At 29.0% G+C, this 15020-nt stretch overlaps 1 protein-coding gene across 6 annotated transcripts in view; it reads left to right on the top strand.

Moving 5' to 3' along the window:
* The window catches only part of LOC142324136 (putative phospholipase B-like lamina ancestor), a 135490-nt gene that overhangs the window by 96163 nt on the left and 24307 nt on the right, over positions 1-15020 (top strand). For all 6 annotated transcript variants that reach the window (XR_012756226.1, XR_012756227.1, XM_075364821.1 and 3 more), the window contains 6 exons: positions 1757-1906; positions 5556-5802; positions 6540-6646; positions 7584-7736; positions 9018-9255; positions 14500-14754. Coding sequence is in view for 4 of the 6 variants with exons in the window: in XM_075364821.1 (XP_075220936.1) it covers positions 1757-1906; positions 5556-5802; positions 6540-6646; positions 7584-7736; positions 9018-9255; positions 14500-14754 (1150 nt within the window). In the remaining 2 variants the exon portion in view is untranslated. The remainder of the gene's footprint in view (positions 1-1756; positions 1907-5555; positions 5803-6539; positions 6647-7583; positions 7737-9017; positions 9256-14499; positions 14755-15020) is intronic.

A 15020-nucleotide genomic window follows, 5' to 3' on the forward strand; every position in this document is an offset into this window, starting at 1 on the left:
CAATAATGAGAATTCTGCAGCTTGTAGTTTTACTTTATATCAAAACTATATGAATTCCATAAAATAAATGTAACTTAACTGTTATAATAATTTGCAAGTAAATTAAAATATTGTCCTTAAAAATCAATTAAATGAGATTACATTTGGGTCCAATCCAGAAAATGTTTCAGTTTAATGAATATTACTTAACAAAATTATATCTATGATTGAGCATATTACAAATAAATAAATAAATGATAATTTTTAATGTGAATTGTTAAAAATTAATAGTTTCATTTTAATCAGCTTATACTTAATATTAAATTGTATGTTGTAGTATAATGAACATTTGTTAAATTATTAGATGGTAGTTTATTGTGTGACATTGAAAATGCTTCAATCATCCTAAAATGATTAAGTACATTTTTATTTAAAAATTAAAAGCACTGATATAGTATGTACTTCTTTCTATAATTGTCTTTAAGTTACTTAACATATTTTGCTAAAAATCTACCACTTCAATCTACCACCATGTCTTAACCAGAAGTTAAGGTGGTAGTGATCAATATATTTAATCCTCAGCCAGAAGTATCCATTAACAATATATGATTGATGAATTGGTAAGACAAAAGTTAAAAAAAATAATAAGATTTCAATTGACTTTATTTGAAACCATGACATGAATGGGAGATACATAACACTTAATTAGGTGCTCACGGATGTAGTAAATAATGGGCTTGGTATATGAGCAACAGAGTATTTTGATGAAGTTCTGCAAAAAAAAATGCGTCATAGTAAATTAAATATCTGAATAAATGTGATAGTTTGCAGAATTTATACATACATATATACTATATATACACTTTTTTTAATGTTTTACATATAATCTTTTAATACTATTATTTCATTAAATGTTCCAGATTTCTTTTCTTAATGGTGTAGATTTTTTTCTCGTAAGTTTTCATATATAAGTAAATTAAAATGTGATATTTATGTATATCTACAAAACTGAATTATAAATGCAGTTCTAGATGAATACTTATATAATTTTTTTTAAATCAAATGTAATGTTAAATTTTTATTATATTATTTTTATGAGCTGTTTAACATTATAACATGAGAGTTTCTGTTAATGAAATATTAAATAATAAACAGTGAAGAAATGCTTCTGAAAAAGAAATACTTTTAATATTTTTTTTTGATATGGGTATGCCTGATGAAAATTGAATGAATCTTACACTGTTGATAAAGAACTAAGATGTAACATAATTTGTCTTTTATATAATTTTTGTATTTCTATTATATAACTGGTTTCTAAAACAGTTATTACAACTAAATGCCATTTCATTAAAAATGTTTAATATTCATGTATTTTTACAATAAAAAAAAATCAATTATCCATGAACTCTTTGAAGATAACCTTTGAATTATATATTCTTTTTTTAGCACAAATATTATCATTAAATTAACTATATTTGTAGGCATGGAAACTAATTTATCTGTAGCAAAGTGTTAGACTGATAACAAGATTGAGAAATCATTTATTCCATCTACTTATGTATTACAATATATCAACTACATTATAATTATATATTATTATACAATATATATATATATATTAAATTTCAGTATTTTTTAAACGTGTTAAAAAAAATTTATTGATTTGCCTGAGAATGCTCAATCCTAATTATTTGATTATCCCCTGCTAATTCTGATTATTATCTCTGTAAGTTGCTGTTTTATTTAATTATCTGTTAATATTTAATTTGTTAAACAGGGATGTTTATGATGGAAGATATGCAGCAACAGTTTTCTGGAATGAAAAATCTGGTTTTAGAATTGAATTCTGGGGTCAAGGGAATGATCCTAATGCAATTAGAAGAGGAGTGGCACGAGCTTACTATCGCCCTGATATGCTGACTACAGGGTATTTTTAATGATAAATATTTTTTAACAAAAATTAGATTACAATTTATTTTATGGAATATTTTTAATTAATAATTTTCACTGATAAAATACAAAAATGTTTGTCTTGATAATTAAGGTACTCATGTCGTGTTTTTAAGAGGTGAAATACTGACATTATAATTTAAGGATTGATCTATTTTAAAATTTTTAGAATAATTGGGAAGGATTTTTATCTAAGGCAGCTCAACAAGTTTTGCTCATTCCCATTATTGCGATTCTGCTAATAAATCTCAAACTTACTAACACTATGTTGGGAATACTCAACCAACTGCATTCTAGTAAGAATTAGTTTTAATGAGGTATTTCAGCATTTTATTTTTTTAAGTGATGTACTATAGAGAATACTATTTATTTTTAAATTATACATCAATGTTCGTAATTACTTCTGATGCTATAGAAGATAGTCTTTTCCTTCCCTTCTGAAGTCTGATATTTTGTAGATACATTATGTATGAAATGTAAAAACCATCAGAATTATTTTCTTAAGAGGCATTAAGACTGAATAAAATAATATATATTAGTAAGTAGAGTTTATGAGACCAAAAAAGTAACTAAAGGTTAAAAAAACAATGTTTTTTCACAGCATAGAAAGGAGGAGTAAATAAATGTGAAAACCTCTGCACTATCAGCCTAATGTTTAATACATGGAAAATACTCTACAGGATATATAGGATACTTTACAGGTACATAGAATGTGTGGTAAAAGATACACTGGAAGTAGATCTGTTCATTTTCAGGAAGAAGATGGATACAGGGGAGGCAATTCTAGTCCTCAGACTAATCTTACAGTGCAAGATTATGAACAATAGATGCTAGATATTATTTATGTATTTAAAGAAGGTATTTGATTGTGTAGATTGGAAGGAAATGCTTAATATTTTAGAGAAAATTAAAGTAAAATTTAGAGAAAGTAGATTTATATACCAGCTGTACCAGAATCAGACAGCAGTGTTATGAATAAATGTGATTCAGGAAGAAGCAAGACAAATATATAGCTATTTCCATTGTTTTTCAATGTACGAGGGTTATTTTTTTTTTCAAGGTCCAATCGGTCACGAAATTAAAACCACAGTGAAAATAAACAATTTTTTATTTGTAACAAGTACTTAGTCACGCTATTTCTCTACATAGTCGCCACTCCGATTTAGACATTTGTTGTAGCGTGGTACCAACTTTCCAATACCCTTGTCATGGAATGAAGCCGCCTGTGTTTTCAGCCATGTTTCTATACTGGTCTGCAGCTCGATGTCTGTGCCAAAATGTTGTCCTCCTAGCCAGCGTTTTGTGTGAGCAAAGAGGTGAAAATCGGATGGAGCCAAGTCCGGGCTGTATGGTGGATGATCAAACACTTCCCAACGAAAACGCTGCAGGAGCTTCTTTGTTACAGCTGCAGTGTGCGGCCGAGCTTGTCATGGAGAAAGACAATGCCTGATGACAACATTCCTGTCTGCTTATTCTGAATTGCCCTTCGTAGACATTGAAGAATCACGCAGTATGAGGCTGCAGTGATGGCCGTGCCACGTTCCATGAATTTCACCAAGAGAACTCCATTCTGGTCCCACAACACAGTAGCCATACACTTTCCGTTGGAGAAGGTTTGCTTGAACTTCTTTGGTTTACTGGAAGAATGAGAATGCATCCACTGTTTGGATTGTTCTTTTGTTTCTTCAGTTTCAAAATGGACCCATGTCTTGTCCCCTGTAACAATTTTGTTCAAAAAATCTTCTCCTTCATTGTGGTAGCGCTGGAGAAACATTAGGGAGGCGTCCATTCTCATTGTTTTGTGATGGTCGGACAGTATCTTGGGAACCCATCTCGCACACAGTTTGCGGTACTGAAGTCTCTCAGTCAGAATGGTGTAGAGATATGACCTTGAAATTTCAGGAAACGAATCACTCGATACAGAAATTGTGAACCGACGATTTTCTCGAATTGCCTCATCCACTCGCTCAACGAGATCATCGGTTGACACTCGCTTCCTTCCCTGACCGCCTGCATCATGATCATCTGCAGGTCCTGCTTTAAAGTTCCTGCACCATTATCGCACTTTGCCGTCACTCATTTAAGTTTCATTGATTGTTACACATTACTTATTTGTCAATGAATTTCAGCTGCATTACACCCCTCAGCCTGAAGAAATCGAATTACTGCCACACTTCACACTTGGCGGGAGATGCTATAGTTGTAGACATGTTTATGTGCTAGCTGTGTGTTCAGAACTAAATGAAGTGACGTGGTGTGATTGAAGGCCAAACTAGAGACGCTGTGCAACACATATGCGCAAAGGTTCATCCGATTTTTGCACGGGTTTTTATTTCACGATCGATCGGACCTTGAAAAAAAATAACCCTTGTATATTGAAGTAGTGTGGGAATTGGAAGATAAAATTTTGAGAGAAGTAGTAAACACCCAGAGAGAAAAAAATTAAAATATTGAGAATTGACATTGTTGTTTGACAGAAAGATGATTTAGAAGAAATTCTGAATGGCATGGATTTATTGCTTGAAGAAGTTCAGTTTGAAAAAATAAAGAAAAAAGGTAACAGAATGTGAAATATATGAAAATAGTGAGTGAGGAGCTAAATATTAAGGTGGGAGTGTACCAGAACTTTAAAAATTTACTTATTTAGGTAATAAAATTACAATTAAGGCAGAGATCAAAATCAGATTGTCACAAGCAAGGAGAGTTTTTATATAATAGCTTTATATGGAGAATATGTATCTAGAAATTGGACAGAGTTTCTTAAAGATATTTCTGTAGAGTGTAGCACTTTACAATAGCAGAACACAAATATGAAAAGCAGAAAGAAAAAGAATTTATACCTTTGAAACATAGATTTGTAATAGAATGATGCAAATTAGATGGGTTTATAAAATGAGTAATAAAGATATTTTAGGGCAGATTAAAGAGGAAAGAATTTATGAAAAGAATCTTATAAGAGGTGAATTAAGTCAGCAGGTTTAGGTATTAAGACATCCACACTTATTTAATTTGGTCAAAAGGGGTTTATAGAGGGTAAAAATTGTAAAAGAAGGCAAAGACTGGAATTTAAAAACAGGTAGCTGGGGATGTAGGAAATAGTAATTATGTTTATGTTGTAAGATTAGCTCAGATCAGAAAGAAATGGAAAGTAGCATTAAACAGTCAAATAACTGTTGACTGCAAACAAAAAAAAAAAGGTATTTTTACAGGCTTGAGAGGAGCTTTTCATTTTGAGCTGATGCAGCTTTGAAGTTGTTTATTCTCAACTGCTTATTGGTAATTGGTTACCAGATTCTCTGATGGGTTTTTTCTGATAGGCAAATCAAAAGATGTTTTCTTCACCAAAGAATTGTAAGTTCAAATACATTTTACTTCAGTTAAAATTTATTTTTTTAAATTTACAACTTTCATCAGAAAAAATTGAATTTTTTTTCTGATGGGGGCAGGGTATGAAAGTTGGACATGATTCTTCTTACATCACCTCATCGTGTAGTACTTATCAAATGATGAATCTCAATTTGAATATCACTTATGAAGAGGGGTCGACAATTCAGAGACTAGTTTTAATATAAATTAGATTTATCTACCAGATAAAAAGACTACTATTTATTTCTATTTTTTTACAGATGGGCTGTTTTGGAAATAGAAACGCAATCAAATTATCCTGACTGGGTTCAAACTCATGCAGCTGGTCTACTTGAGGGAAGTCTTTCATGGCAGCTTATTTACTGGCACTGGCAAAATACTATAGAAAGTACTTGTGAAGGTCGTGATGATTTTTGTGATGAAGTTACATCATTTCTTGAAAATAATACAGCTATTATTAGAGACAAGGCGAATGAATTAGCTTCAATTGATCCTTTCTGGCATCAGGTAAAAAAATATATTAATTTTCTTATTTGTATACAAAATAGCAGACTATTTATTTATTTCCAAGAGTGAATATATGCACTCTTTTTCATTCTTTTTTATCACATCTATACGAAAATTTAAATTTTATTTCTTTCTGATACTGGTAATTTGAAATCTGGAGCTTACTGCAGAAACAATCTTTGCATTTTTACACTTTTCATCTTCACATTTTATAAAAATTGCTAAGTATAGTTTCTTGAATGCACAAGTATTTCTAATTGATTTTAGATTTAAATGAACAATTGCATTTATTTTGCTTCTTTTTCAATGTATCTGGGTTGAATGATCAAACCCAAATATGTTATTTCAATAACATCGCTATTTTCCTTGCATTTCAACTTAACAGTTTGTAGATTTCCATGAAAGGAAACACTTTTTGAAATTGCTTTGTGCAGTTGTATAGTAGTAGTAGTAGTAGTAGTCGTTCTTGAATTATCAAACTTGTAAAAAGATTGAAATATCTAGAATGCATTATAATTTTAGAAATTAGTTATGATATCCAAAACAATTCCTAGTAAGAAGGAAAGTATTTGTTATGTTCTTAAACCATTAAAGATTATGTTTTTGACATATTTTATCACATATTTTGTGTTGTCTAATGTTATCCTACATTTACTACTAGTCGCTGATACTAATAATTATCAAGAAAAGTTATTTTGAAATTTAATTAATGTTTTGTGATTTTATCTTATTTACAGATTAAATTATTTTATTCACAATTGGACGGTCTTGAAGTTGGATGGCGACATGCCGTTAAAAGAAGCCGTCAAGAAGACAATGTTGATATTCCTCATACTGATTTTTTGTACGTATTATTTTTCATAAATAAAAATCTAAATGTAAAATATAACATATTTGACTTTATTAAGTAAGATTTAATGTGATTAAATATTAATGAATATTCACCTACAACATTTATTAATGTATTTTACTACCTTCAATGTAGCTTATTAAATTTTCCTTTCTTTTTTTATCGTTTTCAAACTTTATTTTGTAAGATGAATGTTCTACTAAAATTCAATGCCATGATTAAAACTTAACTATGGATTTGTTTGTCAGAAACATCAATAATGCTGTGAACTTCATAAAACATTTTTGTCCTCTATTTAGTTCATTTAGCATTCTACTTAATTTTTTATTTACTACACTGCAATATACTCATTTTTTAAAAATATTTATTGATACAGCAGTTTATATGCATGATTAAGAAGCGTTTATCAAGAAGGATTAGTATTATTATCAATTCTGTTATTATTAATAAACGAATAGCCATTGCCACTAATTTGTGTCATTGCTTAAGAAATCAACAAAGAAATGAGTGTGAATTATTAATTTTTTTAATTCCAATCAGTTATTTGGCAAAGGTTAATGACAGCAACTATACTATAAATGAACTAGTTAACCATTCTCATATATTTAATCACGAACGAGTGTAAATGGTAAAGAAAGATCTGAATAATTTTGAATTTCTATAGTTTTAAAGTAATATATATATTTATAATTTTCCTCAACTTATCTTTAGGGAACAAATCTTTAAAAATTCTATATGTTTAAATATGTATGTTTCTTAGCTTCTATTTTCTTCTTTTTTTTTAATTTCAGCAGCATGATCATCACAGATTGATTGGCTACTACCACCTCTTAGATTAGTCTGTTCAAATACTTAGTACCATGTTGTTTTATTGTTAATTATATTTTATTATTACTTGCATTTCATATAATTTTTAATATTTTGATTTCAGGTGGTTAAATATAATGAGTGATTTCAAAGATTTAGAAATGAAAATGAATTCATCTAAAGAATTAAATCATAAACCACCACTGTCATTCGCTTTATTGAAATTATTGCCTGATAAGCTAGGCCAATTTGTTATGACTCATGCTACTGCTGGACGGTAAGTATTATTATTAACAATTTTTTCATGGATATTTAATCGTCTTTTTGGAATGAAGGAATCATAAATAAAGATAAGCCAAGATTTATCAAAATTGTGTTGTATGTAGGGTATTTATGTTATGTGTGAAAGTACTGTAAGATATTGATATCTGGAAAATGGGGCAGATCTTTTTATGTACAAGCAGGTTTAATTCAATCTAAGTATGATAGTGTTTTGGGAAGACAAGGAAATTTTGTTATTAGAATTTTTTAACGTGAAAACACAATAATGTCTAAAGTTTACTTTTAAATTTTGAAGATTTGGAGGTCAGTTCAAAGACAAAAATCACAGGATGCTCATAAAGTATGTTGTTTTATATGGCAATACACAGGTTGAAAGATTTTTTGGAGCAATTTAAGCAGATTTTCTCCTTACAGCCTGGTCTTTGGAACAAGTGATTACAATTTTGTTGCCAAGATGAAGGTTGAAGGTTTGGTTGGCAATATTTTGAAACCAGGAGCTTGTGTATGGGGGTTTGTATTCCTCATAGATCTCATCTTGCCCATAAATCCTGGACAAGATGTTAACTACTCTAACTGAAGGCAATCCCTCAGTAGTTGATTTTCCCCTTTCTCTTCCCACCATTTTCTTTAACCTTTTTTAATTTTTTCTTGGACAAGTGTTGTGGCAATTGGATACAGTCCTGGTTCCATTTGTGGTGCCATGCTGGAATCTAGTAACTTGTAGGAAAGTTTTAACTGAAGCTTGATGAAAAAACAACCTGTGTACTGGTGGAACTATCTAAGATCTCTACTTCCTGTGGGAGTTGTGCAAAAACTCAATCCAAAGGCTAAGATGATTATTGAGTAAGATCCATCAGTGGAGTTAATAATCAACTAGACAAAATGATCTTCATAAGTTGGTGTGATGCAATAGCTACCTGAAAGTAAATGATAATTTAGAGAGAGTGTTTTCTCTATTTATTGTTTTTTTGAACAGCTAAATTCTCTTTGTAGGGAGTCATAAAACAAATGTTACAATGAATAAACAGTGAGTTTGCTTAACACTTCAGTAAATAATTCGTAATGGCAAAGTTTGTTTAACCCAATTTCTGTCAGCTTAAGTTTTTTTTATTCAATTGAGATAAGTAGATTTTTTTGTGACATACATTAAGTGATAAATCTAGATTTGTTTGTAAGTAATAACATTTGTTGTGCGTTTGTTTAACTTAATGACTTAATTAATAAATAATCATTAATTTCTTAAATCTAATTATATTATTATGTTTCCTTTTTTCAGCTACAGCTCAATGTTAAGAGTACAAAAAAGATATAAATTTGGTCTTCATGAATTTGAAGATCCTGATGCGTCTTTAGTAACTGGTCAAGTAATGGTTTTCACATCATATCCTGGATCACTTCATTCACAAGATGATTTTTATCAGATTACTGGTTCATCATCCGCATTAGTTGTTGCTGGCACTTATTTAAAAAATTATAACTCTTATTTATGGCAGTTATTTGACTCTATGGAAGAGGTAAATATTCTGTTATTAAATAACATATGGTCATGTTCTACAAATGTTAATAACACCAACACACACACACACACACTTATTGAAAGACTACACATTTTTTAATTAATTTTAAGGTATATTATCTATGTATCTGTACGTCAAAATTCTATACTAAATTTTATGCTGTGGGCTATAAATTTTCCGGAATTGTATTTTAACTAGCCACCTTATACAGTTATAAATTTATTTTAAAAATAAAGCTTACTATTTCAGCAATTGAATGATTACTATTATAGTGATAACACTGAATACAAATGCCAGCTGACTCTGAAAAACACTGTTCAGTAATAGTTGTAGTCAGACTTAGTATTGCTTGATGTTTCTTAATTTATAATTTTATTCTTTGTGTCATCATACATTATCAATTAAATATTCATTATAACAACCAACTTAGATGATTTAAACATGATGTTTATATAAATTAATAGACAAGGCATGATTTTTTTTTTCCAAAAAATTGACAACATTTTAAATGAAATAAATCTTAATCAACATATTGTGTGTACTCAATATTGTACTATGACAAATAATTTGACAGACTTTCTTGCTTTGAGGATGTGTGTTAAAAGCCTATAAACTGGTAACTTGAATTCTCAAGTAATCATGTAACTGAACATGCAATTCACACTTGATGTGGATAACAGGTTAAAATGTCTAATACAGTCGATGCTGCTTATTAGAATCACTGGGTAATTGAATCAGCTAGATATTGAATCATTTCTCTAAAACCCAAATCAAGATACAAAAAATTTGTATAAATTTTCTGATGTATAACAGAATCAAGAATTGGTTTGTTGAATCAATATTTTAATATTTTATGTTTGTTTGTTATAATACAAAATGGATTATTTATGTTTATTGCCCTGCATTATGTTGTTTATGCTTTCATTTCTCTTTAGTACACACATTTAATGTTTAAGTTGATTACTCCAAGGAAATAGGCCATATTGTATGTACCATGGTTTTGCCGCTAGCTGGCTAAAGATAAAGAGCCTGGCATCAGATTTCCATTGATAAAAGGTGACAGACTAAATATCCATATGGGCAGTGCCGTACATTTCAAGCCATTTGCCTTTCAGTGCGTTTCATCTATCTACATTTTGTATACTGTAAATACAGTTTGACTTATATGTTTATTTAAATCTTTTAGTTTTCTTTTTGCGTCAGCTTCAACTGTTGTTAATGTTTAGTGTTACGTTACTATTATTTCATTGTGATCATTTGTGGTTTTTTCTGTCTATTTTTTATGCACTGTACTGAAACTTTTGTGAATTTTGAAGCCGTGTCACATAAACAAAGGATTTAAATTAACGTGAAAAATTAGAAGTTTTAAAAATCTGATAAACTTCCTAAATGTAGTCAGCAAGAAGCTGCAATGACAAAGGAACTTTCTCAGACTTCACTTTCTTGTATCATTAAAAGCCGCATAGAATTGGAGGCTACAGTCATCCTAAATGAGAACATGAACAAAAAGAGGAAACATGATGGTAAGAATAGGAAATGTTGAATACGCTTTATTAAAGCGGTTCACTGAAGCAAGAACATTAAATGCGCCCATCAGTTGTGGAATCTTAATGGTAAAAGAAAAACAGCTTGCAGAAAAATTTGGTGATAATGATTTCAACCAACAGATGGTTGGCTCTCTTGTTGAAAAGGTAGAAACAATATTGTTTATAAGAAATCATTTGGTGAAAAATTTGATGCTGATCAACTGCTGTAGACAACTGGAATAAGAACTGCATTCCTGAAATTTTAAAAAAACTTCAAACCTGACAATATCTACAATTGTAATGAACTATGGTTGTATTTCAGAGTTCTTCCTGATTTTTCATTACAGATTTAAAAAAATTGAAAACTCAGGAAGTGAAAAACAGAAAGACCACGTAACAGTTCTCCTCACTTGCAACATTAGTGGAAGGGATAAAAAAGACTCCTAGTTATAGGCAAATCAAAAACTCCTAGATGTTTCCTTGCTTGTAAACTGCAATTCAAACAAAAATGCATGGATGAAATCTGTTGTTTTCTCAATTTTTGATTAAATGGAATGAAAAATTAATCAGTCAGAAAAGAAAAATAGCCTTAATTTTAGACAATTATACAGCTCATACATCAGCGAGTTATAATTTAAAAAGTATAGAATTACTTTTTTTACCATTGAATACAACGGCTTTAATATGGCCCTTAGATCAGGGAATTATCAAAATCCTGAAAGTTTTATAAAGAAAAAAATATGAAGATGATAATTCAAGTGATAGATGAAGCCAAATGTGACAAGACTGCAAAAGATGTAGCAAAAAAATTACACTTTTAAATGCTAATCATATGTTATGCAAAGCTTGGAACAAATTAAAAATTGAAATCATTCAAAAAAGCTGGTTTTATTGAATCTGATGCCATTGTGCTGATAAATACCATCAAAGATGTAGATGACATAATTAATCTGTGGATCTCTATTGATGAGGACATTCCTGTTTGTGCTCCTATGACTGATGATGAAATTATGTTAAAAATTATGAATGAAGGCCTGGAAGAGGATGAGATTGAAGAAACAGAGGAAGTTTGGCCACAAGCACCATCGTTAAAAGAAATAACTGATGTGCTGTCAGTTCTACGGAGAAATTTGGAATTGCACGAAGGCCAGAATAGTTCTGTGATTTTTATAAGTTGGAAAATAATGCCTTGGAACACAAAAAAAAATTTACTTCAAAAAAAAATTAAGCAGTTACATGGAATTATAGAATAACTGAAATTTGTCTAGTCTATATGTAAGTTACAGATTAGTTTTATCTCAATTAATTTCATAACACTTTTATAAATTTACATGTTATAGTATTCCCCATGCTTTAATATGTGTACTGTATCTTTTTATAACACAGTACTATATTTAATAGAACTGACTAAAACAAAACATATGACAGTAAAGATAAATATTTCTTTTTCTTTTTTTTTAATATTAGATTAGTTTGTTTTAATGTATCATGTTATCTAAATTAATACTGTACCTAATACATATAGTCATTAAACTGCATACATTATGTTTTATGACCTTTTTATGTAAAATTAGGTTATGTTTGTAAGCGTACAGGAGAGTGACCTTCGACACTTGAATCAGCCACTTTATTGACTCTAATAATTCTTTGATGACTATTGATTCTATTAAGCAGCATCTACTGAAATATGGAAAGTGTGCATCCCTTAAAATGGAAATTCATTATACCAGTTTTTATGATTGCATCCTAGGTCATGCCAACAGTAGAATATTTAATAGACATTCTGATAATTTCAAGAGATGAACTTCAAAGCATTTAAAGAAGAGATTATAATTTCAATATTCTTATCAATATTTTCTTAATAATGATGTTAAGATCATGTTACACATTTTTTTTGTTTGTATATATAATATGTTGTGTATTCATGTTTGTGTTGATGGAAAATATTTTAATTTTTTGTGTACTTAAAATAAAGGAGATTATACGCTTCAGTGTCCTTTATATGGAATTTATATTGCACAGAATATTGGGATCAACTTTTAAGAACATCACTAACTTTAATTCAGTTTTTTACCTTGAGGAATCTTTCTCTTAATCGATGATTCCTGACCCTTTTATAACTGGCATTCCATTCTATAGTAATTATTTCTTCACTGTCCCCCTCTTCATTAAAAATTTAATAAAGCAATTTTTTTTAAACAAAAATAAAATTCAAAAGAACTATTAAAGATTAATTACTTTTTAAATAAAAAATAGGTATTTTCTCATAAAAAAGTAAAAATCACTCTCATGTCAAGTGTGTCTACAAGAAGTGCCAAGAAGTGTGTGTGTACAAGAAGTGCCCAAACATTCGCCCCCTTTGATCTGATATTGTGCATGTTTAGTTACATTTAATTCACACAACTCATAATTATGCCTGCTATGTTTTTTTTTTAATTATATAAAATGATATATTTAAAAAGATTTTTTTATTAATGAACTGTAATTTATTAATTAAATTACTAAAGTATTTATGTTATAATTAACTGAATCTCACATAGCTTCATAAGTCCCTTTTTCATTGAGCGTTCCTTTAAATTTACTAGTTTCCCAATGGGCGATAGTGGCCATTTTGGGAATCGCTGTTCTAAAACCATTTTATGCTAACCATATTATTTTACCCATATTAACATATTAGTATTTTTTTTAATATTGTAAAGTTGAAGCCAAATGAACGTTTTGAAATTTCTCCTCTTTAATTCTGGTAGAGATGTACAAAAATTGTGACAACACAAGTAATGCAATATGCATTCCTGTTGAAATCAGTGTCAATATTGATTTTGGAATTTTTAGTTCACTGTTATTATTTTCATTACTTTATTTTATAATTTAAAACCTTAGAAACAACATATCATCAAGCAGCAGAAGATCTACAATTAGTATTAGTGGTTGATAGTCTTAATTCATTCCACACTTTCTTTAATATAAGTACTATCCCAAGAAGATTAATTTTCTTTGCTCTCATTTGCCTTTTTTTTAATCTTTCTCAACTATTACTTGAATTATAATTTTTCTTATGTCCTTTTTATGCAGATTTTCAAGATTTTGATAATACCTTAATTCTCAAAAGTATAATTTATTATCAAAATATATTTGTTGCTACCTAATTTATCAGTATACTGAGTAAAGTAGTTTCAAACCTCCATTTTATTAAGTGTTTGAATTTAAAAAAAAAATTATTCATTAAAATGAAAATATGATTTTTATAATAGAATTATTTGTTGCTTTGTATTATATAAATGAACTTATATTTTCTAACATGATTCAATTGCATGTTTTGACTGGTTCAATTTTCCACTGATTCAAATAAACAAAATTTACTATGTAAAAAACTCATCTTTGTTTATATCAGAATGAGAAGTAATATTTATGTTCCTATATTTCTAATAGTATTCTCTACTATTTAAATTTGAAGATAAATAAATTAACTAAGTAATAAAGTAATTCTTTTTTAATATTTTTGTTACATTAATAAGTTATTTTGTTCTATTGTAAGCTATTTTTATTAAAATTAATTTTAGTAATATTGACAATTTATTATCTAAACTCAGTTGTAGTTAAGTAGATGATAAAATATGATTTCATTACTTTTAAAAAATAATACACACACACACACACACACATACATACATATATATATATATATTGTTATTATTTTTTTTACTTACTTTTTTAGGTATTGGTTGGTCCAAGAGTTTTAGCAGCTAATAGACTGGCTAAGACACCAGAAAAGTGGGCTGAATATGTTTCTATAAACAGTAGTGGTACTGGTAATAAACAATGGCTTATTGTTCAGCATAATCATAAAACTACTAAAAACGTTTCTTTATGGGTGGTTGAACAATTACCTGGATTAACTCATGCAAAAGATGTGTCATCTGACCTTGAAGAAGCTGGATACTGGACTAGTTATGGAAGCCCTATTTTTGAGGTATTTTATCTTGTCAGTGTTCATAACTTGTTTATTTATATTGTATCATAATAACTGTCAATACAGTTCAAACATTTTTAACATGAGTGAGGAGTGAGGCAAGATGAGCCAGTCAATCAGTTTTGTATTGTAGAAACTTCTACATTGATAAAGTATTTACTTCTCGTAAAAACTATTTGTTTATTAATTTATATTAAACTAGGCAGATTTGAAAATGAGATTAATTTCTATTATTCAATCACTATAATTCAGGAAATATATAAAGA

The sequence above is a fragment of the Lycorma delicatula genome, chromosome 4 (genome assembly GCF_047948215.1).
Source record: "Lycorma delicatula isolate Av1 chromosome 4, ASM4794821v1, whole genome shotgun sequence".
Classification (NCBI taxonomy): Eukaryota; Metazoa; Arthropoda; class Insecta; order Hemiptera; family Fulgoridae; genus Lycorma; species Lycorma delicatula.